Consider the following 23,738-nt stretch of genomic DNA (forward strand, 5'->3'; position numbering starts at 1 on the left):
GAACTTTTTCTAGTTGAAAAATACGAGTGTCTGGGCAGAGAGCAACCTTCATCATTCCATATGAGTGACCCTGGCAGGGGAACATGCCATGCTGCTGTCATAGGCTTCTCTGATCCTTTTTGTCAAGGTCTGACCTTGCAGAAAATCCTCTCAGAGGCCTAGTGCTGGCCAAGCTGGTACAATCTGAACTTTGTGGGACCCTGGACCCTGCTTTGTTTATTATTCCATGAGTAAGAAAAGCAGGAAAAGCAGTTACAAGAAAAGCGGTGGGAGTGGGAGTGCTAGTGGGAGTGAAGGGTTGAGCTGTAGTCAGCCAGAGCACGATTTTTGCTGTCCCTTACCTTACTGCACTTTATTTCCATGCCTCCACACATGTATCTCCGTATATGTGAGCATAGGCTAGGCCTCAGTGTGACTAATGTCAACAAGCTTTCACTTGGTAGTGTTACTTGGAAATGACCATGCACTCCAGCTAGCTGCGAGCCATTTTAGCAGAGCATTGGAATTTGTGTGCTGCAGAAATGAGTTCCTCTAATTGCACAGCACCCTAGGGCTCAGTCTGCCTGAAATCCTTTTTGTACATTTAATTAACATTAGCCACTATTGTTCATGTCCACATCAGGCAGGCACCATTGTTCACATCTATAGTACGCCTTTGGTTTTTAGAGCCAGCAGAAACCATTAAGTTAGCCGGATGGTCTCTCAATTGCTCTTGCAGAATTCTGCCTGACTGATTTGGGCCTTTCTTCTCATTTCCCAGAAAAATCGCTATGAGATTTATGTCAATCTCCTGAAAGAAGGGGTGAAAGAGCTGCTGACTGGAGGAGAGAACGATGTGCCAGGACTGAAGAAATCCCACTCAAGTCCTTCTTTGAATCAGGAGTCTCCAGTTAGTGCCAAGGTGAAACGCAATGTCTCGGAGAGGAAGGACTACAGGCCAGAAACACCCAGCATTAAGCAGAAGGTCACTTAGGATGGAAATGACAATGAAGGGAACAGCCATGCAGCAAAGTACTGGTGGTCAAAATTTTTTCATTTAATAACCTGTCATTCACAAGAAATAAGTGCATCTGCCTGAATGGGGTGTTAGTGACATTTTCTATTGTATATTTTGCTGTTTCTGTGCAGACTGTGGGAGATGTCTTTGCTCCTGCTTTGCTTTGCTTTGTTAATTTATCATTTAGCAATTGAAGCATTGGGATTTTTTTATGTTGTTCTGTTTCTAAAGGAGCTGGGGGAGGGATCGAGTGCTGTGACGTATATTCTGTCTCTTCCCCATTTACCTCCTCCCATCGGCATGTGGCTTTCATCTCTCAAGTCACTTGTCACTTTATTTACTTGGTGGGTGGGAAAAATAACTCCACAAGTGCTGCAGTGCTATGAATGTAAGCTGTAGCTGTGAGAAAAGCTGTGCAGCTGCAGAAGGCTGGTTAGAGCTAGGGTGCTGGGAACACTGGTTTCCTGTTCATGTGGGGCATGTTGGTACTGTTACTTAGCAGCGAGTGCTACAGTAAATAGTCGCTGTTGCTTATTTGTTACTTCATTGACCCTGAACCCCCACAAGTGTGAAGGAATGAAACCTGGAAACCTCTGGCAATGCTGGGATGACAGCATTGGAATAATTTGTTTCCTTTCTTCCAAGCAAAATCTTCTGAGTTTGCAGGCTGGAAGGCATCTAAACTCGTGCTGTCTGCAGTTAGAGAGATTAGGGTTTACCCAGCTGAAATGACTCTGGTATTTTACATTTATTTGCAGAGAAGGCTGCTGTAGATGTCAGCCATTAGCATTATATATTAAAGACAAAGGGCCTCTGTGTAGTTTTTAACTATACGCTCTCACTTAGCTGCTATATAGAGCCTTATAATATATTGTGTCCTGTTGCTTCCCCTTCCAGAAGTTTCCTTGTTGGTGTGCACAGAGAGCCGCTTTCAATTCCTCTGATAGTGACAAAGCACTTTGCCTTTTCTCTTCAGGAAGGAATTCTCCTCAGTTCTCCATTTTCCTGCTTTAGCTCGCATATAGGTGGAAAAGACTGGTGCAGACCAGAGAAGGGGACAGGCATGTCCTTGCTGCGAACCAGGGTTTGATGCTGTCCTGGCTACTCTGTGCCTGGAGGCCAGCACAAGGCACCCTCAGCTTTGTGAGATCGTACCCTCCACCTACAGAGAACAAGCCCAGCTCACAGCTCCTGCATACTCTGCACCAGGCTTTCAGAAGAGAGCGCAAGACAGGGAGAGACCACCATGGGTAAGAGCTTTCCATACCTGAAAGCCCCTAGACCTTTGGGGTGGCCAGCAGTTTTCAGGCCCAGTGAGCAGACAGATGATGTAGAAATTACTTTTCTGCTTCCCAGCCCCTCTTGCCTGGGCAGCATCATGGCTCTGCAAAGAGTGCTGGCTCTGCTGTTACCTAACATCCTGAGTTTTAATATCAGGTGTGATACTGGGCACCAAGGTGAGCTTGGGCAGGTCTCTCTCTCATTTTGACTCGCCCTTTCCCTGTGTGGGGGAGTACAACCAAACTGGCCTTTCCTGCAGAGCACCTTGGGAGGTAATGTTGATAACCGGTTGAAAATTGTTTCTTGGTGTTATTTTTGTTGTGCCTGGCACAGGACAGCTTTCTTGATGGATGCAATTGTTAATACATATAGACATGTCAAGATCAATGCAAGGACTGTTTAGAAATGCACTGGTGTTTCCAGCCCAAGTAGTTGAAGGGCCACACATAAAAAAAAATTGCCACTGGAGTGGATTTGTGCTCTGCGAGACTTCCCAAGGGTCCAAGTCAATTAATCTATCTTATTGAACTGCTAGTTCAGTGGGCAGAACTGGGAGTGATCAAAGAGAAAAGGCCCTTAACGGGCGCCTGCATGACTTGCCTCCTCCAATGAGCACCACCGTGCAACAGCATTCCCAGTGTTGTGCTGACTGTTTGCTGTAATGAAGATGTTGCACTTGCAGGTGTTGAGTGGTTGTGGAGCAATTTGATTCTTGCAGCTGCATCCTAGCAGCAAAACCAGATGGGACTGTTTTTATGAGTGATGTTGGGATGCGCATACATCTGGCATCTGCCACTGAGAGTGACTGCTCCATGCTGAAAGTCAGGAGGTTGACCCCTAACCTTAGCAACATTGCTAAAAACTGCAGAAGTTACACATTCTCACTAAGGTGGAGTTAACATTCAGTCCTCTTGAAGAAGAGAGATGCCTGCTGCTGCTGGAACCAAAGTGACGTGGAGCAGTTTGTTGTGTAGGGAGACTCACTGTAGACAGATAGATGATAGGGCTTATTGGGAGGGATCATTTGCATTAAATAAGAGTGGTAGATCAACAGCTCATGGAGGGGGGAAAAAGCTAGATGCCTGCAGCTCTTCACTGTGCTCTGGAGGTTTGAAATGAACAAGCAGAACAGAAAGAAGAAGAAATTGAATTAGGGAATGCTGAATGCATATTGGAGAAGAAAACTTGACCTGTCTGTTTTGGTTCAGGAATGACATTCCTCAATTTAGTGTTCTCACTGACAGTCTCCAAACCACATGCCATTTGTTCACTTGCCCCTTCCCCTCCTCTTGTGGCGGGCTGGAGAGGAGAATTGGAGGCATAAAAAGGTAAAGATCACAGGTTGAGGTAAGACCAAATTACTGGAAAAAACAATGTGATAAGTAAATAAACAGTAACAGCAACAATACTAATAACAGAGTATACAAGAGAGGCAAATGATTGACATGCAAACATTCACCAGCAGAGCCTGACAATACCTGACTGCTCACTCCCTGCTATGTTACCTTCCCTGGAAGATGATGTAAGGTGGTATAGAATAACCTCCGGGTACTAGCCATGCCTTCTCCTGACTACTGCAGAAAGTAAGTGTCTGTCCTGCCAGAACCAGGACACAGTCTTATATAAAAGCATAGGACACATGCAGTAGAAACAAAACAAAAAAAAGTGTAGGTTTGTAAATGGGCTGTGCTTGGCTGTCAGGGTGGGATGACTAGAGGATCTTTTTGAAGACATGCTAGAACATTCTTAGTAGATCTCTTGAGATTATGGAGTACAGTGGTTTAAAAGGCAAAGAAGTGACATTTGACTTTTTTTTCTGTGTCTTTTAACATATTCTTGTTCTGGTAGACTCCAGTTAATTTGCTGAGCTCAAAAAGGAATTATTCCTGTTAAATGCATTTTTCAGCTTTGACATGGAAACTGGATAATTCCTCTTCAGAATCATTGCGGAGAAGATGCTTTGAAGCAGTAGGAAAAATCAAAAAGGGAACTGCAAAAGTGATAAATTTTTTCATTATTTATTTTCTATTTCCGTGTATACTTGTAAATGGATTAGGGTATATTTTTTAAGTCTCATCTGGGCTTATCAAGTGCAGTTTTTCACTGAATTTTTTTAGTCATTTAACCTTTGTTGAGCTTGGAGCACTCCTGATGAGACTGCTGAGGCATGCAGATTAGGTCACCCAAAATTTGTAGGTGCTGCTCAAGTTTTAATTAATGCCATTTTCCTTCATTAGTCTACAACTTACAAGCATCCCTGGCACCCATATAAAGTGCATTTTGGAGGCTGACAGAAAAATGTGATCCTGTTGTGAAAGCCTCCCATCCTCCCTCAGGAACAGGATCATCTACCAAGTGGTACTGTAATTTGTGGGAGTTTTTACCTGATGAGAGGGAAGCAGCTTCTCAGGAGGTTTCAGTGGTGCAGCTCCTGGGATGGCGCCAGTGAGTTTCTGGCCAGATAGCTTTGCGTGGTACTCTGCACCCTGCCCTTCTTTGCTGAAATGTTTGCCTTTGGGAGAAATCAGTGCTTGATCTCAGCAATTCAAGAGCTCTCGTTGAAGTAGGTAAGGATAGTCTGCTGTTTCCCAGCCGTCCTCTGGGATCCAGTACGCACCAGAACGGCATATCAGTGGAGGAGCCTGCAGCTTTCTGGGGGTGCTCAGGGCAAGCAGGAGTTACTGACAGCTGCCATGAGCATGTGTGCATACCAGCAAGCCTTTGCGGTGTTGCAGGGAAGTGTCATCCTTCCTTGTCACCCTCCCTGCTGCAGTGTGCAACAGTTGCTCAGGCAAAGCCTTTGCCTGCCTGTTAAGTGGAGGGATGCAAAGAAAGGAGCAGAATGGGGCCAACAGCTCCTCCTTTCCCCCCTGTCATGGTGCAGACAGTGATTCTGGACAGTCATTGCTGGTTGCTCACCCTTGGAGGGGCTGAACCATCTCCTATCCACACCTAAAGAAGAAGAGAAGGTGACTGACTGCACCTGACAGCGGAGAGGTGAGGGAGAAGGAGAAAATTGCCTTCCTCTCTCCACACTCAGCAACCAAAGCAGGTGAGATACTCTCCTGAAACCAAAATCACGCTCTCCTCCATGAGTCAGCAGGGGTCTGACTGAGGTGGTTTTAATTTGTCAGCAGCTGCAAAAGAAACTCCTTGGACTGCCTGTGTGTTTGTATGCATCTTGTAGATAAATCACGCATGGACCAGTGAACATGACTACAGCTTCTAAATCCAGTATTTATGTTGTGTCTTTAATTGATGTAGAGAGATAAGTCAGCCAGCAGAGTGATTAATGCAGCAGAGCTGTGGGGGAACACTGTTCAGCTGCAACGCCAACTCAGGCAGGTTTTTATCTGTAGCCAGTCACTTTTAAATGGTTACCAGAAGCTTTCTTAGGGTTAGTAACAGCTTAGCAATTTAATACTTGCCCTCTGATCCTGCATCTCCCAGGTTGCAGTCTGTCCATATTAAGGAGCTCTCTTGGAGCACAGTGCTTGTCACAGTCCTGCTTTGAGTCAGAGTTTGGCCTAGCAGACCACTAGAGACTGGAATTGTTCAGTGACTTTTCACAGCTCTGGTGCCTTTGAGTAGCAAGGCTGGTTGCTCTTCTGGCTTGAAACTGCCAAAATTTTTGCTTTTCTTCAGAAGGGAGATGAGGCTGATTAGAGCAGGCCATTCAGTGAGGAGGTGATGGTGGCAGTAGAGAAAGTTAAGGGTGACGGTGTTATCACTGGGCTTCTTGGAGGCATTGCATGGCAATATTCTCCTTGAAAGTTGGGAAGGCTTTTCTCTGCAGATGGCATACTGCTTACTGTGTCTGCATTCTCCATTCCTAAATGAATTTTGCTCTTATTGCAGTTAGTCTGACAGCTCCTCCTCCTTTTCTGTGAAGCTGCTCCTGTCTGTCATCTTAGCACCTCAGCCGCTTCTGTATAACAGGTCTGTTTCCTTCCATGCTTGCAGAAATCCAGAAAATTTGACTGTCCCATCTTGCATTGAGAAAACCTGCTCTGAAGCAGTGCTGTGTTGAATGGATAACCCTGTGAACAGCTTTTTCACTCTGTTCATTGGTAGCCTATGTTTCCAGCCACAGATAGAGCTGGGAGGTGCTGAGACAGTTTTAGGCTGCCATGATTCTCTAGATATGCTGCACGGATGCAAAGTCCCCCCTCCCACACTCAGACTAAACACTTGCAACATTCCTAGTCTTTTACTATCCAGGTTGTTGGAAACACTGTCTGCTTTTGCAGAGGCAAAGGCAGTATACACACTTTATGTCAAGCAGTCTTTCAGCTTGCTGCTGGTTTAAACTTCCTGCAGTACTACTCTCCCCAGGCTCTGGGTTGTCTCACATATCCTCTAAGAGGGCAGTTAAGTCCACATTTCTCACCAGAGCACAACCATTGCTCCCCAGCATGTCTTCCCAGCATCTGATATCTTGGCTGTATAGAGGGATGAACCATAGAAGCTTTCTCAAAAAGAGCTAGTCTGCAGCTTGTGCTTTTTCGAGGATATTTTTAGTGCATATAGAAGCAGTATGCCTGGCCTCTCCTTTCTCCCAGCAGCAAAGGGGTAATATGAGTTGCCTTACCTGGAGGCTCACTGTGGGGACCTGAGCTCCAGGAATTGCCAGCCATCAGAGAAATAGTACCACCTGAGCTGAGCACCAGTGCACAGGGCAATGATTCTGTAGGAAGGAAATCAGAAAGCCAGTGCCACTCTCCATGGCTGGTCACCTGCTGGAGACTGTGATCAAGCATTGCCCTCAGTGCTGGGAGTAATTAGAAACACTGGCTGCCTAGATTGTGCTACTTGATGGACTGTCCCTACCAGCTGCTGCTTTTCTCCCTTGTGACAGCAGTGGTCATATCCAGGGATTCCACAGTCATTTTGTGAAGAGACTGGTTTACACGAGAGCAAGGAGGATAGGTCCTTAAAAAAAGCTCCAAATGCCATCTGGGCGTATATGCTGTGCTGATGGCAACATCGAGTTGAACAGGGAAAGGAGGTAGGCTCAGCCCTGCCTCAGAGAATGTCCCTTGTTCATACATTTTTTAGATGCGTTGAGATTGTATTTTAGTTACTTACTAGAGCCCTTCCCTTACTAAATGCAAGCAACAGCTTTCCCAAAGGCTGCATGATTGATCTGACTTTGCTCCTGTGGTCAGGAGGAGGAAATTCAGGCCAGCCCAAAGCTTTCCCTGTCCCCTCCACTTTGAACACTTCATTATTCCATATAAATTATAAATTTTTAAACAACGAGGGACATCCCATGTCATCTGCTGTTAAATCTGGACCAGGAACCAGCTGCAGTACAGGTGAGAGGTTTATTTGGACCAATAAGCCACACATTACTTAGCAATTAAAGGATTGAAAGTGCTACAAACTACAAGGGAAGGATTTTTCTCTGGCACAAACCATTGCAATTAGTAGCCACTTTACAGCAATGGTCCTGTTATAACTCATCTAAATGAGACCAACACAGCAAGACACTTTTTTCTAAGCAGGCAAGGTTTCAGGTCGTGCAAACTGTAACTACAGAGCAACTAACCAAGCTGCCATGGAGACTTGTTTTGACTCCTCTGAGACTCTAGTGGGGAGAAGGGAGATCAATGATACTGAGTCTGCGTCATTGCATAGGACAAACTCTATTGGTAATCTAAGTCTTATTTACATTCCCATGAAATCTTCATGCTCAGTGCTGTCAAATTCTGAAAGATTGTAGGATGAGAACAGGGGTGGGTAGTGGTTGGATTTTTAAAATTTCTAGATATCCATGACAACTATGTCCTCTTACTCAAGGCTAGGATTGTAAATTGGCTAAAAGAACAGAGTTTTTTCGGAGTTTGAAAACAGAAATCATTAAGTCTCTGCATGAGGTACACTCTTAGGCTTACATTACTTGGTATGTTTAAGTGATGCCTATAGACGTGTGTATGTATTTCATAGGTATTATAATATGGCTTCTGTGGCACAGCACTTCAAAGCCTGCTGGTTTTTTCTCAGACTAATTTTGGTCAAAGCACTTCAGCAGCTGCAAACATTGTTAGGCTGCTTGTTGTTCTAATTGTTCTCAAATGAGGTTAAGCAGTCATCAGAGCTTTCACAGATTTAGGGTATCCCTTGATGCCTTAATCTCTGTGTTTTGCCCAACAGGGGCTGTCTGTTGTTCTGCATGTTGAAAGCACAGGCATGTATTTGAGAGTCTAAGCATGGGTTAGTGGGTAAGATTTTCTGCTAGCTTAATACTGGGCTAACTTTCTCCCTATTTGTATCAGCTGATGCCTGTACTGGGAGCATCCATGCTGACTTCTGAAAATTATGCTCTGGGGATCTGAAGATGTTGACCTTGCTCTGTTAACGTTCAGCAAGGGGACATCATGTCCAAAATTGTCCAAGAAGGACAAGTGCCTGTGATGTCTCCTGCAGATACAGCTGTACAGCAGTAGTGAGGGGCTTTTTTTCTGCAGCTGTACAGATTTCCAGAACAGTGGCTCATCAGCAGGGAAGAGAAGAGCAGCAGAGCTGAAATACCTCCCTTGGGTGTCTTGTATGCCTCCCAGAGGTTTCTCTTGGGGTCTTTAAACAACCTTTGTAACAAGTTGCTGGACTGAAAAAAAAGGCAAAAGGAAACCTACTGGGTTTTCCTGTTGTGCTCCAGTCAGGGCAATGCTATCATGGTCTGCATTACAGAGCAAAGCCTGAGGGTTTGATTCTTACCTGGAGTCATAAAACTCTTTCACATGTAGTTAGCTTGAAGCACTTGAGCAGCTTCAGTGAAACTATGGCTTTGCACTCCACTGGACCATGGCCAGAGTGATTGTGTCTTGCAGAACTGAGACACAAGTGAACTGCAGCTCAGAATGATACAAAAGGGGACATCCCTATCACCTTGCTCTGGGCAAGCTGTACTCCTGTAATCCTTTTTCAGGCACTGAGCTTCTCCCTTTGGTTTCCTGCCTCCCATGGTGATGTAGTGAGAAGATGTGGGTGAGCACTGTTGTGCTCAGATTTGCAGTTAAGAAGCGTTATTTGCCTTCCACGTGAGTTGTTGCAGTGTTGCCTTCCCCTGGGCTGAGAGAGAGGGCTGAATTTTCAGGCAGTGTTGGCATGGTAACCATATGGGAAGTGTTAATTCTTGGCAGTGGTAGTGCAGAAAAACGTTTTGCACATGTGTGTACATACACCCTACATCTCTTGTGTGCAGAACTAATGTTACAGGGTCTGACAGCAGTCCTTGCAAGACCTTTCCTCTGGGTGGCCTCCTAACATTTTAATGAAGTGTAGGAACCTTCTTTCTGATAACCCTGAACTCGGTTTACTCTCACCACTGAATTGCTGGAGTGTTTTTAATTCAACACTAGAGACACAGTCCCAGTCTCACTGCTTTGTGGTAACTTCTTGGTCTGCTGTGAAGCAGCATTGAGGTAACTGCTAAATATTTACAGCAGCCTGGAACTTGCTGCTCTGACTCCTGGGGAGGTCATCATCTCAGGTTTGGTGTTGTCCTACCACCAGAACATTTTGTCCCTGGGAACATGCATGGCCAGAAAAGCATACTTGGAGGTCAGAGTCAGAGCTGTGCAGACTTAAATCAAGCCCTGGTTCATGGGAGATGTTTCCATGTGCTGCTGATGTCCTTAAGGACTCAAACATATACTTGCTTATACAGAGATGCTTTCCTGAAGCAGAGTTGAAGCAGAGTTGTCACCCTTTTCTACAGGTATCACAGGATGCCCTCCCATATTCTGCTTCATGTATCTGGTACTAGAATGATCATTTCCTGGTAAATGAAGGCACTTAATCAGTCCTCTTCCCCTTGGAAGAAGGACTTTTGGGGATATTGTTATATCATTTAAAATAATATTTTGGAATTTAAGTTTACATTGCTTTATTTTTCACTTGAGGTGACTGTATATAAATATTTTCCTCTATTTTATCATTGCTGATAAAGTAAGCCTACAGTATACAGACAAATAATTTGCCTTTGATGTATTGAAACTGTGAGATATAAAGTAGACTTCTCTCGTGTCCATGTTCCTGACTATAACTCTGTTCCTTTGTGTTTTTATAAGTTGGAATAAATGTTGCTTACAGGCAACAAAGAGCCTGCAAGCTTCCCAATGATTTTTATGTCATTGAAATCAAGCAACCCTATTGAAGGATCTCACATATGTATAATGATATATGTATATGTACAAACTTTAGAAAGAAATAAACCAAATGTATTTCATGTTCTGCAGTTGAATGTTTTTTTATTTGAGCCCTGACAGTTGCTTCCCACAGCCAAGAATATGAAAGTAGTTTTACAGTGGCTGTCTGTCCTGCTCAGGGAAGTTACAGACCAATTAGGTGGTGCAGCACTTCCCCCAGTGCGTCCCTCTAACTTATATCAGAATTTTCGAGGTTTCCTGAACTGGAGTGTGCATGTACTGCCTGCCTTACAGAAACAGTCTGGATCTCAACACTGCTGCCAGGGCAGAGGCCACAGCATCGCCACAGAAATATATAGCAAATGGTCCTTCCTAAATGGAGCACGAGCTGGTCTGTGATTGGGATAGCCAGCAGAACTCATGGTACTGCATGCACAATAGTCCTGTGTGAGGGCAGCTGGAGAATGTCTCTCTTCCTTTTGTACCTGTAAAAGAAGTGGCATTCCGTCTGGCTCTTACAGGATGTGTAGCCTGCAGAGTTAGCATTGCTTGCTCTAAAGAGACAGCAAGAAGAGAATTAACCAGTTAAAAATGGGTTTCCCATCACAGGGGTTGAAAGAGGGAGGCTGCAGCAAACAGCTGTTCAGAAATGAGTGGGAATTGATCTCAAAATTTGTATGAGGTAATTTGTTTGAGGGCACTGTTTAGGTTGGGAATTGCTGTTGACTTTGTGAATGGGAAGCAAGGACCCATGAAAGGCAGAAAAGTCAGACATTATAGAAAAAGATGGACTTCAAAAAAGCAGAGAAGTGCTTGAGAAATCATGGCTAGGCAAAGTAAGAAACAGTCTATACAACACACAGCATACAGCCTTGTGCTTGGAGTCTTGGGTTGAACATAGCTCAATATGGGAAGATAAGACACTATGGAGAGTGAGTAATGGCAAACAAAGAGGATGTGTCCAATACAGGTGAAGCATGCCCAAGCTTTACAACAGGTTTAGGAGCTTGTACTTGAAGACAATAGTAAGGAAGACATGTTGTATCTTAACAAGATTTCTATGAACGTTTGACTATCTTGAGGTGATTGTTTGTGTTTTTCCTCCGAAGACACTCAGCCTGTTGCCTTCAGATGAATGGCAAGACCTTCAGCACTTGAGATAGTTACATGCATGGGGTTGCTTTCACACCATGCTGTGGGATGTCAAATTTTTTGCTGTTCTATCCCCGTTGCTTCAAAGCACTCAGGATTTTTGATTTCCATGTCTGCTCCTGGATTAGTATGTCTTTTATAAAAAGACTAAAGTAAGTAGTGGTAAGGATGAGTGGGAGTATTTTACAAAGATGTATTAAATGCCCCCTCTAAGCCCCAGTGAATGTTTGAACCATGTCTGAATGTTAATGTCAGTGCTGCTCACCACATCTTTTCTTATTTTGTCTTCCTAGCTGGCAAAGTCAACACTGACCATTTTCCAATGATTTTTCTGCCTGGGATTATTAGTCGCATCACGTTGCTCACAATGCATTAAACCAGAACGAAATGACAGAACAGGTGCAAAGTGAAAGACAGATAAATTTATATTCTCCTCCTTGTCCATTTTCAGTTTATGTTTCCAAGTACAGAATATAATTATCAAAGAAGTCTGAAAGGACTAGTTTGTGTATGCAGAAGCTACATATCTTTTTGAACTATTTATAAATAACGTAGCATGAGAAAGGGATTTAGCCCAAAAGTAAGGCACAACCTGGTCTGAAGTTATCATGGGTTATCTCTAGATTAGGAATGAGAAGAAAGTTCTTACCCTTCAGAGCACTGATATACTGCAGTGGTCTCCTTGGCAAGGTAAAGGCAAAAATATCCAGTAGCTGTTTCTTTTCATGTTTGCTGCTAAATTGTTGTTTTTCAAAAGAAATGTCAGCCTAACTATTTGTCCCAGAAAGAGGGCCATCTAGAATGAACTACTGCACAACATCTAGCCACCTCTCCAGGTTTGCTGTGTCATGGTCTTGTTCATTTTTGGTCATCACTTCTGGTCCCATTCCACAGCTAGTTTTTGGGTGGATCAGTACATAAATTATGTGAGTGTTTGTTTTGTTGTTCTGTTCTTCACAGTAAGATGCAAAGAGAATGAGCTTAACTGGGTGGAGGAATCAAGGCTCAGCAGGCTTACTTGCCTTGGAGAATGTTTACGGTAATGTATTGCTATTATGAACTGGAAATTTGGGAGGTTTTGGTCCCCTATACCCAGGAAGAGTGTAGCAGTAATATTTTATAAAGCTGAGATTGCCCAAATAACAACTTTGGGATCCTCAGACTTTGATACAGATTTTGCTGAATCTGGCCAGTGAGATAAACTAACAAGGGACATACTGTGTCTTAGAGAGGAACTTGGGCAGAGAAAGGGAGACACAACAGTGGCAAAAATAATGTTTCAGGAAATAGGAATAAGGCATAAAATCATGTAAGGAACAAAGGACTGGGGAACATTCTGAAAGGAGGGATGCAGGTGCTTACAGATGCATGACTTATTTGCAACGTGAGCCACCAACACTTGTCATCCGGCTTTCCATCAGCACTGTGTCTAAAAGACTCACTGTGAGAGAGTGGGCTTCAAAGGAATAGATTTTCACCATGGTGATAGGTAGGGCCAGGAAAGTAATGAATTTGTAAGTGAATAGTTCATGTATGTGATTCATAAGATTTGAGAGTGTGAAACTAATCGCTTTATAATTGTGTGTAATGGGGTGGAAAATAGTATAATTGCAGATTAACAATAGTGGTGTGTTTATTTGATAAGCAGTATATTGATTACTTAATAGATTGACCAGTTCCTTAATAATGTGTTGCTTAATTACTAGCACCTGTTAATTTGCTTATATCAGTTACATCTTGATCTTGCAGTCTACATGGAGGGAGTTGGTTCCTGAAATAAGTTACACTGGGGGAAAGAATGGTTCCTACCTAGTATTAACTTGCTTCAGTCACAACACATTTCATGACTGACCACTGCAAGGATGTTTGTAGGAATATTTGTAAATATTTGAATTATGCCAGTGACTACAAGCCACAAGCTAAATAGGGTGAGTCTTGAGAATACAAACACAGTAAAAAGGACATGTTGCAAAAGCCAAGTCTGTGAACTAAAATTTCATGGACAGACATTTATAGTGCAAAGGCACTGTGTTAACTAACACTGCTTGTCTACATGTGTAAAGGTACTGGAGGGCCTTTACTGATGTGCAATCTTGAAAGGTAAATGAAATGTATTGTACAGACAGCTAGAATTCTGCAGAAGAAAGCAGACTATAGCATCAAAGACTGAAAGCTCTGTGGAAAAGAAGATAACAAGGAGGATTTGCCCAAGGGGAGAGCAGACAGGAATTGTTTGAAAGCCAGAGGCAAGACAAAAACTGAACAAGATTGTAAAGAAAAAACATGGGAACCAACCAAACTGTATACAGATCCAGTTATCATTTCCAAATGGCAATCCACTAATAGGAAAGGACCAACCTCTCATGAAGGTTGCCTAACCCTTCCCTTTATCAGAGTGCTCTTTTGGTGAAAATTTCTCATTCCCCCATTGTTTGCAGAGGCACTTTGAACACTTGGGGCTGCCAAGAGGTCAAGACAGTTTCCTGTATGCTGGCCTTCAGGGAGAACGGCTCAGAGCTAGCAAAGCCAAATATTCCTCCTGCTTTTTGTAGCTTGGAAGACAGCACCATCCCTGGGTCTGTGCACTGCCTGGTGGGTGGGGAGTGTCTTTGCAAAAAAGACAGAAAGAAAACCAAAACCCAAGCTGAGTCCCATTTTCCATCATCACTCTACTGAGATTTTTTCAAAATACGGGGTTTGAGTGAATGGGTATTGTTTGCTTTCTTCTCCCCCAAGAAAATGTTTTTGTTCAGCCAGAAATCATCCTTCTGATCTGCCTCACTCGGAAGTGCAGTGTAGATATGCTCTGTCAACTCTTTGGAAGGTGAATATTTTTAATCAACTTGAGTGACCTTCTCCTCTCAGCCCAAATGTCCACTGTAAAAAAAGCACACTTTCTCTTTTCAGGGTAGTTATAATCAGGACTTGTTAACCAAGATGTGTGTCACTGAGCAGTAGTTGGGCATACAGTGTTCAGGACAGATATATGCCCTGTCCTTTGAAAACAAATGATCAAGGTGATGATGGGGATGCTGTTGGGGTCAGGATGTGAAAAATGCTGCTCTCCCATCAGAAGTGTGTAAATAATACCCTGCTCTTGGTGCACACTGCCTCTTGCCCCTTTTTCTCCCATCTTCTCTCATCCCATCCCAGCCTGAACTCTGCTGGGCACCCCGTAAGTACAAGTACTGAGACTGAGATGAATGGAGTCAATGCCATTGGCAGCATAATTACCTGAGTAATAAAGATGCCACTTGCCACACTCTTGACTTCTCCCAGAGAGATGCTCTGCAGCAGAAGGAATTTGAAGTGGTCTGTTCCTGGAGCAGGAATACTTTCCATGTCTGGCTGCTGGGACAGTTTTGTGGGGGCCTTGCAGCCAGCCAATGATAGCAAGCATGGTGTAAAACCCAAGTCCTATTACCATAGCCATACCCACACTGCGTTTCTCAGGCAACTGAGGTGTAGGTGGCAGTTACAGGTTGTAATTGTTTCGTGGAGAAAAAAAGCCCATACACACACACAAAAATTTAAAAAATGAAGTGCTCTTTCTGTTTAGCTGCAATTTCTGACTGCACTTCAGGCAAATTGTCAGAATCCACATTCCCACTGGCAGGGAGCCAGGCTCCCTGGCATGCTGATTAAGTGGTGTGTGGGCAAAATGTAGGCAGATGATGGGGATCTGGTACATGGAAATCTTGGAGAGCTGTGTTTTCCTTTGCTGCTGCTTTCTTTTTTCTCTCCAAACTCCTTTCAGGCTGGTTTTCTGGCCATCCCTCTCTGGACCTGTTTTGGGGTCTGAAAATCCAACTTTGGGAAGAAAGAAGTGTGAAGCCTCAGAAGGAGCTGCTCTTGGTACATAACCCCTAGCTGCATGTTCCCCCCCTGCAGCTGAACACATAACCCTCTGAGTGCAGTGAAGGTAGTCAAGACACCAGACTGCTGGGCTGCAGCAATATAAAGGAAATTTTTGCAGGTGAATGGGAAACCTCTTCTGAAAAGGACGCAGTCAGCCAGCAAAATACATGTGTCTGGTCCAACTTCAGCCTTCCAGGATCTCCTGTGACAGCTCCTCTGAGGAGTATGGCTTTACTTAAGTGAGCTGTGCTGCCTTTCTCCAGCCTCAGGCACTGAGCTCTCTCCCCCTGACAAGCACTGGGGCTGGGGAGTTTGAGACATCAGCTTTCTACTCACTCTGTTGCTTGTGTCTTGTAGCTATAGCATTTCCACTGCCTTGTGTGTGAAGACTGGGAAACACTGCATCATTTCCAGGATATGTGTCTGCCTGTCATGGTGGGCACCCTTGGTTTGCACTGACTTGCTTGTTCACTTATGTTTCTTCTGGGGCTTGACAACACACAGCCAAGGTAAGATGAATTGACTGATATTTGGAGCCACAGCATGCATTGAGTGGAGACAATTTTCAGGACCATAATGGCTGAACTCTACTGTGACTCAAGGTCACCCCACTTCTGTGTGGGAGCTGATGCCACCACAAAGGGTTTGACTGGATAGCTACACCTGAAGTGAGGTAGTTCTGCTTTTAAAATGGGTGAGCTACACTGCACTGAACACTGTTGTGGACACTCCAATTCAGAAGCAGGGTGGACTCCATGAAGCCTAACTTCCAGAGCAAGGCAAGATGATTCCCTTTTAAAAGATGGACATACAAGCAGAATGTCTTTTTGAAATCCCACAGCAATTTGATTCACATCTTTAGCTAATTCCTCTTGAACTTTCAAAGAGATCTGGCACAAGTAATTCTCTGGAGGTATTTTGCAGCCCTCTGGCCTCTTGCTGAACTTGTGATTCATCAAATATGTCTTGATATTTAGTTCAGTGTGCAGCTGGATTGACAGGGCCTCCTTGCCAAATGTCAGGAGCTGCGCAAGTCCTGCGGGGGCTCACTTGTGTTGACCATAGCCTGGGGCTCAGCTTCTCATGATTATAGACAAGGGTCTTGTTCTCCTGGCAGGAGCTACCTGGAGGCTGAGGTGTTTGCACCAGCACACCTGCACTGTGGTCTGCCTCTGTGCCCAGAAGCCAGGGAGGTTTCACCCTTAGCTTCCCCCATAGCAGACTAAGGCCATAGCTGTGTGTGTACCCTCCAGCTCTGCGCAGACTGTTTCAACTGCAAACTCTCCAGAGCAGAGGCTTTGGCCATGTACATTCAATTGCAGTAAATATCCTTATGGTTTGCAGACTGCTTGGCTTTCAAACACTGGTATGACTTTAATGCAAAACACCTGAGCCCTGGGGATAGTTTACTTGTTCAGATGTATAATTGGCTTTGAGTCACTGATGTGATCAATCAAAGGAGGAGTCTTTTCCCTCTGACTCACCAAGGCTGATCTCTTGAATTTGAGTGTTTTAAATATCCACTTGATTCAAGCATTAAGGAGTTTGACTTGAAAAATTCTGGCTGCTGAAATCACAGTAGAGACAACTGACCCTAGCTCGTGCAAGTTCAAGGAAATATCACTCAGGTGCTAAAGGCAGAGGATACTTACTGGCTTTTGTCAGCTGAGAATTGAGCTTTTGGGGCAACAAACTGGATACACTGGGATGCTAACCTAGAAAACTTCCCCTGTAAACTTGCTTGATCTCTCTCATCTAAATGGCTCTAAAAAGATGAAAACCAAATCCACCCCATATAATGAGATTTTCAGGTTTGTCATTCCACTATGGGGAAACCTGATTTTGCCAAAGGACATTAAAATGAGAAGGGAGAAAAAAACCACTGTGCCCTCCTTGTCCATCCAGGTTCCACTTGTTGAAGTACAACTGTTATTCTGTATTTCTTCAGTAGGTATGCCTTCAGGCATGGTGAGTTTCTGCACTCCTTGTGCTGTTTCACCTTGAATGGTGTAATGCTAATATGGTTGTTGCTGTTTCTTTCCTGCCTGCTGGTATTACTTGTAGCATTGTGTCATTGGAGTATGTCATCCTTTGCTTATCTGTGCCCCTTTGTGCTTCTATCATTGTTCTAACTGATCACATCAGGTTGTATCATCTCTCTGGTCTAATGTCCTCTAGGTGGAAAATGAAGCACATAAAGCCTAAGTAACTCCGTCACCTAGGAATTTTTGAGCACATATGGAAGGGTTAGTTCCCCTTTCCCTGAAAATGCTTTGTGTCACAGTCCTTTTTTTAGCTGCTCCAGTACTTTGAAGCTTCACCTACTTTATGAAGATCTTCTCTTATTGTTCGTATCCTTCATTATTGTTCTTTGTTTAGTTTTGAATTTTCACCAGGGAAGACTTTGTAACTGGCTGAATCTCTGCAATTCTTACGAACACCTCTAGCATATGTGTTGCCCTCTAAGCTCAGTGCAGAACCCCCCTTTCAGATCAAGCAGTGGAACTGGACAGATGTATTTGTAGTCACTTATGCTACAGTGATCACCTGAGTTCAGTGTTCTGCTATGCTAAGCTGTGGATTTCCAGACTGTGGATTTCCTCCAAGGATTTATACCCAAGCTGAAATTCAGGGGTGAGAAGTTTATTGGACTTTTTGCCATTAAATGTTAATAGGATCAGGACATACTGGCTTGCTAAAAAGCATGAAGATTAGCAGACCAAATAATTAGGAAAGGCAGATAAACAAATACAAAGAAACAGGCACACTATGGTCATTTGGCCATGATCAGATGATTGTTAATGTTAATTGTTCTGAAAGCTATTTTTACTTGCTATAAACAAAAATAGGAGCTGCTTTGATTGAGGGTGGGTGTTAACTCTGGCCTAGCAGTGGCTTCCATCCTGCCAGATGAGAAAAGGAAAGCACCACTTCAAACGAAGTTAAGCCCCTGTTGTCTTGCTTAAGCACAGCATAAATTGCACAGCAGAAATTACACAGCATTGGCCAAGTCTCCTCAGCAAGCTCACTCTGTTAGAAATCATAAAACACTGAGTTTTAATATGAAATATTCAAGTTCTTCTTTGTTTTTAGATTCTTTATTATAATTCAAAGAATTTGCTAACACAGAAAATATTAAATTTAGATATGTCAGATTGCAATCAAGCTAAAGAAGAGAGACAAGGATACTGGAAACTGAAAGTTTTACCAAAACTGTAACTATTTTGAGTGTAAGATTTTTTCTTCCTGTTATGCAAATAAGAAATAACCCCTGATTTAGGGCTAGAAAATTACCTTCTTGATAAGATGCTAGAGCCAGAACTGCTCAGTCTGCAAAGCACTGGATGAGGTTATTATTACTGGCACTAAGCTGTTATCACATGATAACAGATTAGTTGACTGACTTTGCTGTGTGCTTTAGTGTGGTGTCCCAACTTTTACAAAGGGTTCTCCAAAAAAATATCACCCTGTAGTTCCCACACATTTATGTTTGGAAAGCCCTGATGGAAAGACTTCAAGGGACCCATTTGTGCCTAGGTAAACTGCTTTTCACTTGAAAAAAAAAGGTGCTATTCCTGCTGTGCTGTGCATGCACCATGTAGCCACAATATATTTGTAGCATTGTCAAAAACAACACAAGAACTCCATCCAAAAGGATGAAAATGCATTGTTCTGGTACCTCTCAGTGCTATGCACTTACTGGCTTTTCTCTCTGCATCCCCTGACTTCCTCCCTTGAAAGTGGAGGATGGTGATGTGGGGGTACAGATGGAGAGCTTTTAAGCTGAAAGTCACTCTTGTTCCTTCCTGGACCTGAGCTGTGTCTGAAACCCACCAACTTTTTCAAGTCAGATTTCCCCTCTGACTTTCCAAAATGCCATTGCCTCCAGCTCTAAGCATGCATGCCCCCAAGAACGTCCAGGTCTTGCGTGCTTTTGGATGCTCCACAGCATGTCAGCATGTAGTACTCTTCTCCAAAGCTGTGAGCTGCAACAGGATGCAGCATCTGTTTGCTGCCAAACTCACTCCTCACTGTTTGCCTCTGGATTTCCTGGCTACCTGGACACAGCTGCAGTGCTCTCTTGCTCAGATGTCTGCTCTCATGTAAGCCCGGATTATTGCGGTACATCCTTGATGCAACCTGTTAGCTCTCCCACTAGTGGTAACTCCCAGCTGCCCTGACCTGCATAGGACTGGGAAATTTCCCCTATACTCAGCTGGCAGGCAGGAAGGGGAGTGTGTGACCTTCACCGTGTGCAGAGCAGGTCTCCTGCTAGGCACCTGCTTGCACTGCTGTGCCAGTGCTGCTGGAGGAGCCAGAGGGGTCACAGCAGCACCCAGAAATGCTTGCCAGAGGTAGAACAGCTCACCTGCTTTCTGGGTGGCTGCATGGGCCTGTCTGGCATGGAAGGGATGAGGGACTGGTGGCTGCAGCGATGGACGCCCCTGGGGAGGGAGAGAATAAGGTGGGAGCCCCCTAAACGTACCAGAGCAGAGCTCAAAATGTCCTGCCAGCATGCAAAAGACCCTGTCACAGTCCAAGGAACTGTGGTGATCTGGGAGAGTGGTAAGGGAAATCTGCCACCAGAGAGGTTAAATGGGAGAATGGGGTGAAAGGCTGAGAAGTGGAGAAAACCAAAACACAGTGCTGTGAAGAAGTCTGTATCAGAGTAGCCTGACAGAGATCCTCTGGCTTTCAGAAGAAGAGTGGACAGGAGGGGAGGCTAACAAAGAGTGCAAGGGAAGCTCAAGCATGGGAGAAACACTGGCATCTCCACCCCTTGCCCCAAACTTTGGCCTCAAGATGTTTTGATGGTGTCATGAGTCATTACTTGGAGCCCACATATGCATCCTGTATCACTTCAAACTTCCCACCTGACTGAGTTGTACCACAGGGTGTTGATGGGGTTGGCAAGATAAGAGAGGGGGCAGAACTTGCTAGATGGAGCTTAATGTTCCTCTTTGGGCAAAAAAAGTTGCTGCTATGATTATTCACCCTTTCTGAGGCTATTAGTGGGATGTAGGCGTATAGGGTTTCAAGAAAAGCTTTATCCATATAAAAGTTAGATTAAAAATAATCAGCCACAAACTGTTTCTGAATAGAAATATGAATTTCTGGAGAGCCAAACATTTATTATTGCTGAGAAGTCAGTTGCTTCTGAAAAATCTGGCTCCTTGTTGCTTCTTGTAGCTTCAAATCTGATGCAGTTGCATATGGGGACATTTCAGTGGTGGGAGCTTTCACACAGATTAGTAGCACAATGGGTGCAGAAGCGGAGGGAACAGTTTGTGCATTGCATCACAGCAGCTAAGAAAGCCATATGTGAAATATCAGCTTCCCGTCAGCCACACAGGCATACATCTCCATTCTTTGCTCTCCAAATGGCTCCCACTTTAGGGAGCAATGAGGAACGGAACACTGTATTGGGAATGCAAGCACTGATTGCAGAAGAAAAGGCAGTCCTTGGCAAAGAGGTTGTCATTCAATCTTTGTGCCTGTTCCAGAAGAGCTGGGACTTAACATTCTTCTTGAGCAAAGGGAAAGGAAGGATGGAGTGGGGCAAACCACGGTGCATTTCAAATAGCTTTGATTCTGAGCTGGAACTTTATGTTAAACACCATGATTCATCTCTATTTATTTTGTTAAGCAGTGAGCAAGCAGAAAGTCTAGCGGCTGAAACGATGTGCCTGAAAGACTCCTGGCAGGCAATCCATCAAGCAACTATTGATTAGTGCTGCCACAGGAGCCATTTTGCACTGTAAAGCCTTTATTTTTTACTCTGAAAAATACTCACTTAGATGTAAATTAGCTGAAGGTGTCATTTCGCTTGTTAGGGCTGAACAGGGAATGAAGGTTTGTTGCCTGTCGCCTAAGTTGCTGGGAAAATAGACACTCAGAAACAATATTGATGGAGAAAGAGATATATGTTTACTGAAAGCTTTCAAGGTGCACACTCAAGGTCTGCACACACACATGGACAGGCCCACACATGCACACAGACATGCACACCGGTGACCAGGGATGTCACTGTTTTTATAACTTCTCCAGCAATTAACATATGAGATATCTATAACCATGGTTCTCATTTCCCTCTGTGCCTTACCCATAGAGGTTTTCAGAACTGCCTTTTTATTAAAACAAGGTACAAGCTAGGCATTTGAAACAACTTAAACAAACCATCAAGCTATTGATGTTACCAGTTCATCTCAAAGATCGCAGGCTAGAGGTGAGTCAATGTCCATGTGAGAGTCCACAAAATCAGTTCTTAAGCTGCAGTGTTACAAAATGGTTATCTTCTTGCTTTCCAACATAGGACGCTTCTTCTGTGAGGCTAAGTACTTCAGACACTGTGCAAAGATACTAGATGATAAAACATTTTAAAGACAAATTCAAAATAGACAAACTTGATCTCACAATCACATGAAATTTTGTGTAGACTTCCAAACCTGACCCAGATAAATCTCTTTCCCAAGCTGCAGCAATCAGAGAGAAGACATGGACATCCTTCACAATGGTTGCACAATGGCTACAAAACTACTAGAACAAAACATATACATTAATATAAACATTGCAAAACAACGAATGCAACAAAAACAATATGAGTTTTCAATTCTATTGCCATATCATCTTCCTTATGAACTACCTGTAAAAGAAAACCTTAATTCCATTCAGACTTGTCTGTAAGAGACTAATCAAACACAACAATTAGCTAACAATAAAATCTAGAAGATAATGAAAGACAACTGAAATACAATAATCAGTATTATTCAAATTAAATTAACCATCCATTCTTTTGGAGTCTTATCAGTTCAGATACAATGATCTTTATCAGATCTGATCATGTTGTTTGAATGTCTTACCCCAATTTGGATTCGAATTCAAAACATGATCTTTATAAACCATCTTTGGAAGTTACAGGCCGAACTAGAGCTATTCAATTTTGTCAGAGTGCTTTGGAGGGCTGGTAATTTTGTTTCACAATAATTCTTACCATGACAGGAGCTTTCTTTATTTTTCTCTGTTTGCAGCCACATTTGCTATGATAACCAAGGCCCTGCAGGACGATTGACTGATCCAGGTACAATCCTGCAAACAAAAAGAATAGATCATTTAATATTATTCAATTTTTTATTCCATTCAATCTTATTTGTCTGATCTTACTGCTTTGTTTTAGTTCTTCAAGTCCTGTTTACTCAGGAATTCTTATCACAGTCCAAAATTTCCCATCTTGGTTTATCAGATGTTAAGGCCTCTTGTCTTGATCACCATATTTGTAGCTGTAAATGCTTGTTCTGTCATTCTTTTACCATCTTGAATGAAATTGTTTCCATTAATTAAGTTGTTTCAGTTTTCCAGTAACACATCTGTCAGGTCCAGTGTGTTTGCTGCAAACAGCCCTGTTCTAGTAGCAGATTGTTCGTTCACATGAAGGACAAAGACTCAAGAACCATACACCTCAGTGCTGCTCAAAGCTATGTGTAGTTATCAAACTTTGCCGGAAGGTGTTTAATGAATACGGTGCTGGGGATGCTAGGGGACTGTTGACAACCATTAGTCTCTTCCCTGCACCAATATAACACAGGGACCAACACAGAAAGTCTTTTGCTTCTCAGTCCCAACATTCAGGCAAGTAAGGCTTCTGATGCAGCATTAATAAGCAAACCTCAAACCTCCGCAAGCATCACTTCAGTACAACACGCAGATTAGTCCTTCTCACAATTGGCATACTTATTTTTTGTCTCTGCCTGGGTGTTTCAAAGAGTCTTATTATTCTCTCCAAAGGTGGAAATAAGGAAACACAGACAAAATCTTTATACTTCAATATAAGATTCAGTTCACTGTATGCCAGTTATTAAAAGACAGATGCTATTTGTCACCACAGCAAATTAAACAGGATAAAAGCTCCTAAAAGTTCCTTTCTCTGAAATCCAAACTCTCCTAAATTTCTCTGTGTTGTAGTTTGGGATTATTATGTAAATTCTCTCCCCTGCCACTTAACTGCCCAGGCCAGTGGTTAACAAAAGAAGCAGTTAACTGGTGATCGCTCGGGTGGGGGCAGGTTTGTCTCTTTTGGTTTTTTTTTCTGGATATTCTTCCCAGTCTTGGCTCAGCGGAACGCGGGAGTGGGGGCTCCAAGGAGGCAGGCTGCCCTGCTGGTTACTGCTGGGTTTTTCCTGGCTGTCTCGCTGCTGCCTACCCCGGACTACTTTTCGTGCTGCGCTGCTGCTGCTGCCTGCCTTGGATTTGCTTCTGGTTGCTCGTACCTTTCTGCTTCTTGGACGGGGAACACAGGGGGA

General features: G+C 43.6%; 1 protein-coding gene across 4 annotated transcripts in view; it reads left to right on the forward strand.

Annotated features, from left to right (window-relative positions):
• The window catches only part of PSD3 (pleckstrin and Sec7 domain containing 3), a 116,865-nt gene extending 106,354 nt beyond the window's left edge, over positions 1-10,511 (forward strand). For 3 of the 4 annotated variants that reach the window (XM_071580864.1, XM_071580866.1, XM_071580867.1), the window contains one exon: positions 761-10,511. In XM_071580864.1, the coding sequence (XP_071436965.1) occupies positions 761-973 (213 nt within the window). In that variant the 3' untranslated portion in view covers positions 974-10,511. The remainder of the gene's footprint in view (positions 1-760) is intronic. The other variant, XM_071580865.1, reaches the window with a different exon arrangement.
• The last annotated feature ends 13,227 nt before the right edge of the window (positions 10,512-23,738 follow it).

This window comes from Pithys albifrons, chromosome Z (assembly GCF_047495875.1).
Source record: "Pithys albifrons albifrons isolate INPA30051 chromosome Z, PitAlb_v1, whole genome shotgun sequence".
Classification (NCBI taxonomy): domain Eukaryota; kingdom Metazoa; phylum Chordata; class Aves; order Passeriformes; family Thamnophilidae; genus Pithys; species Pithys albifrons.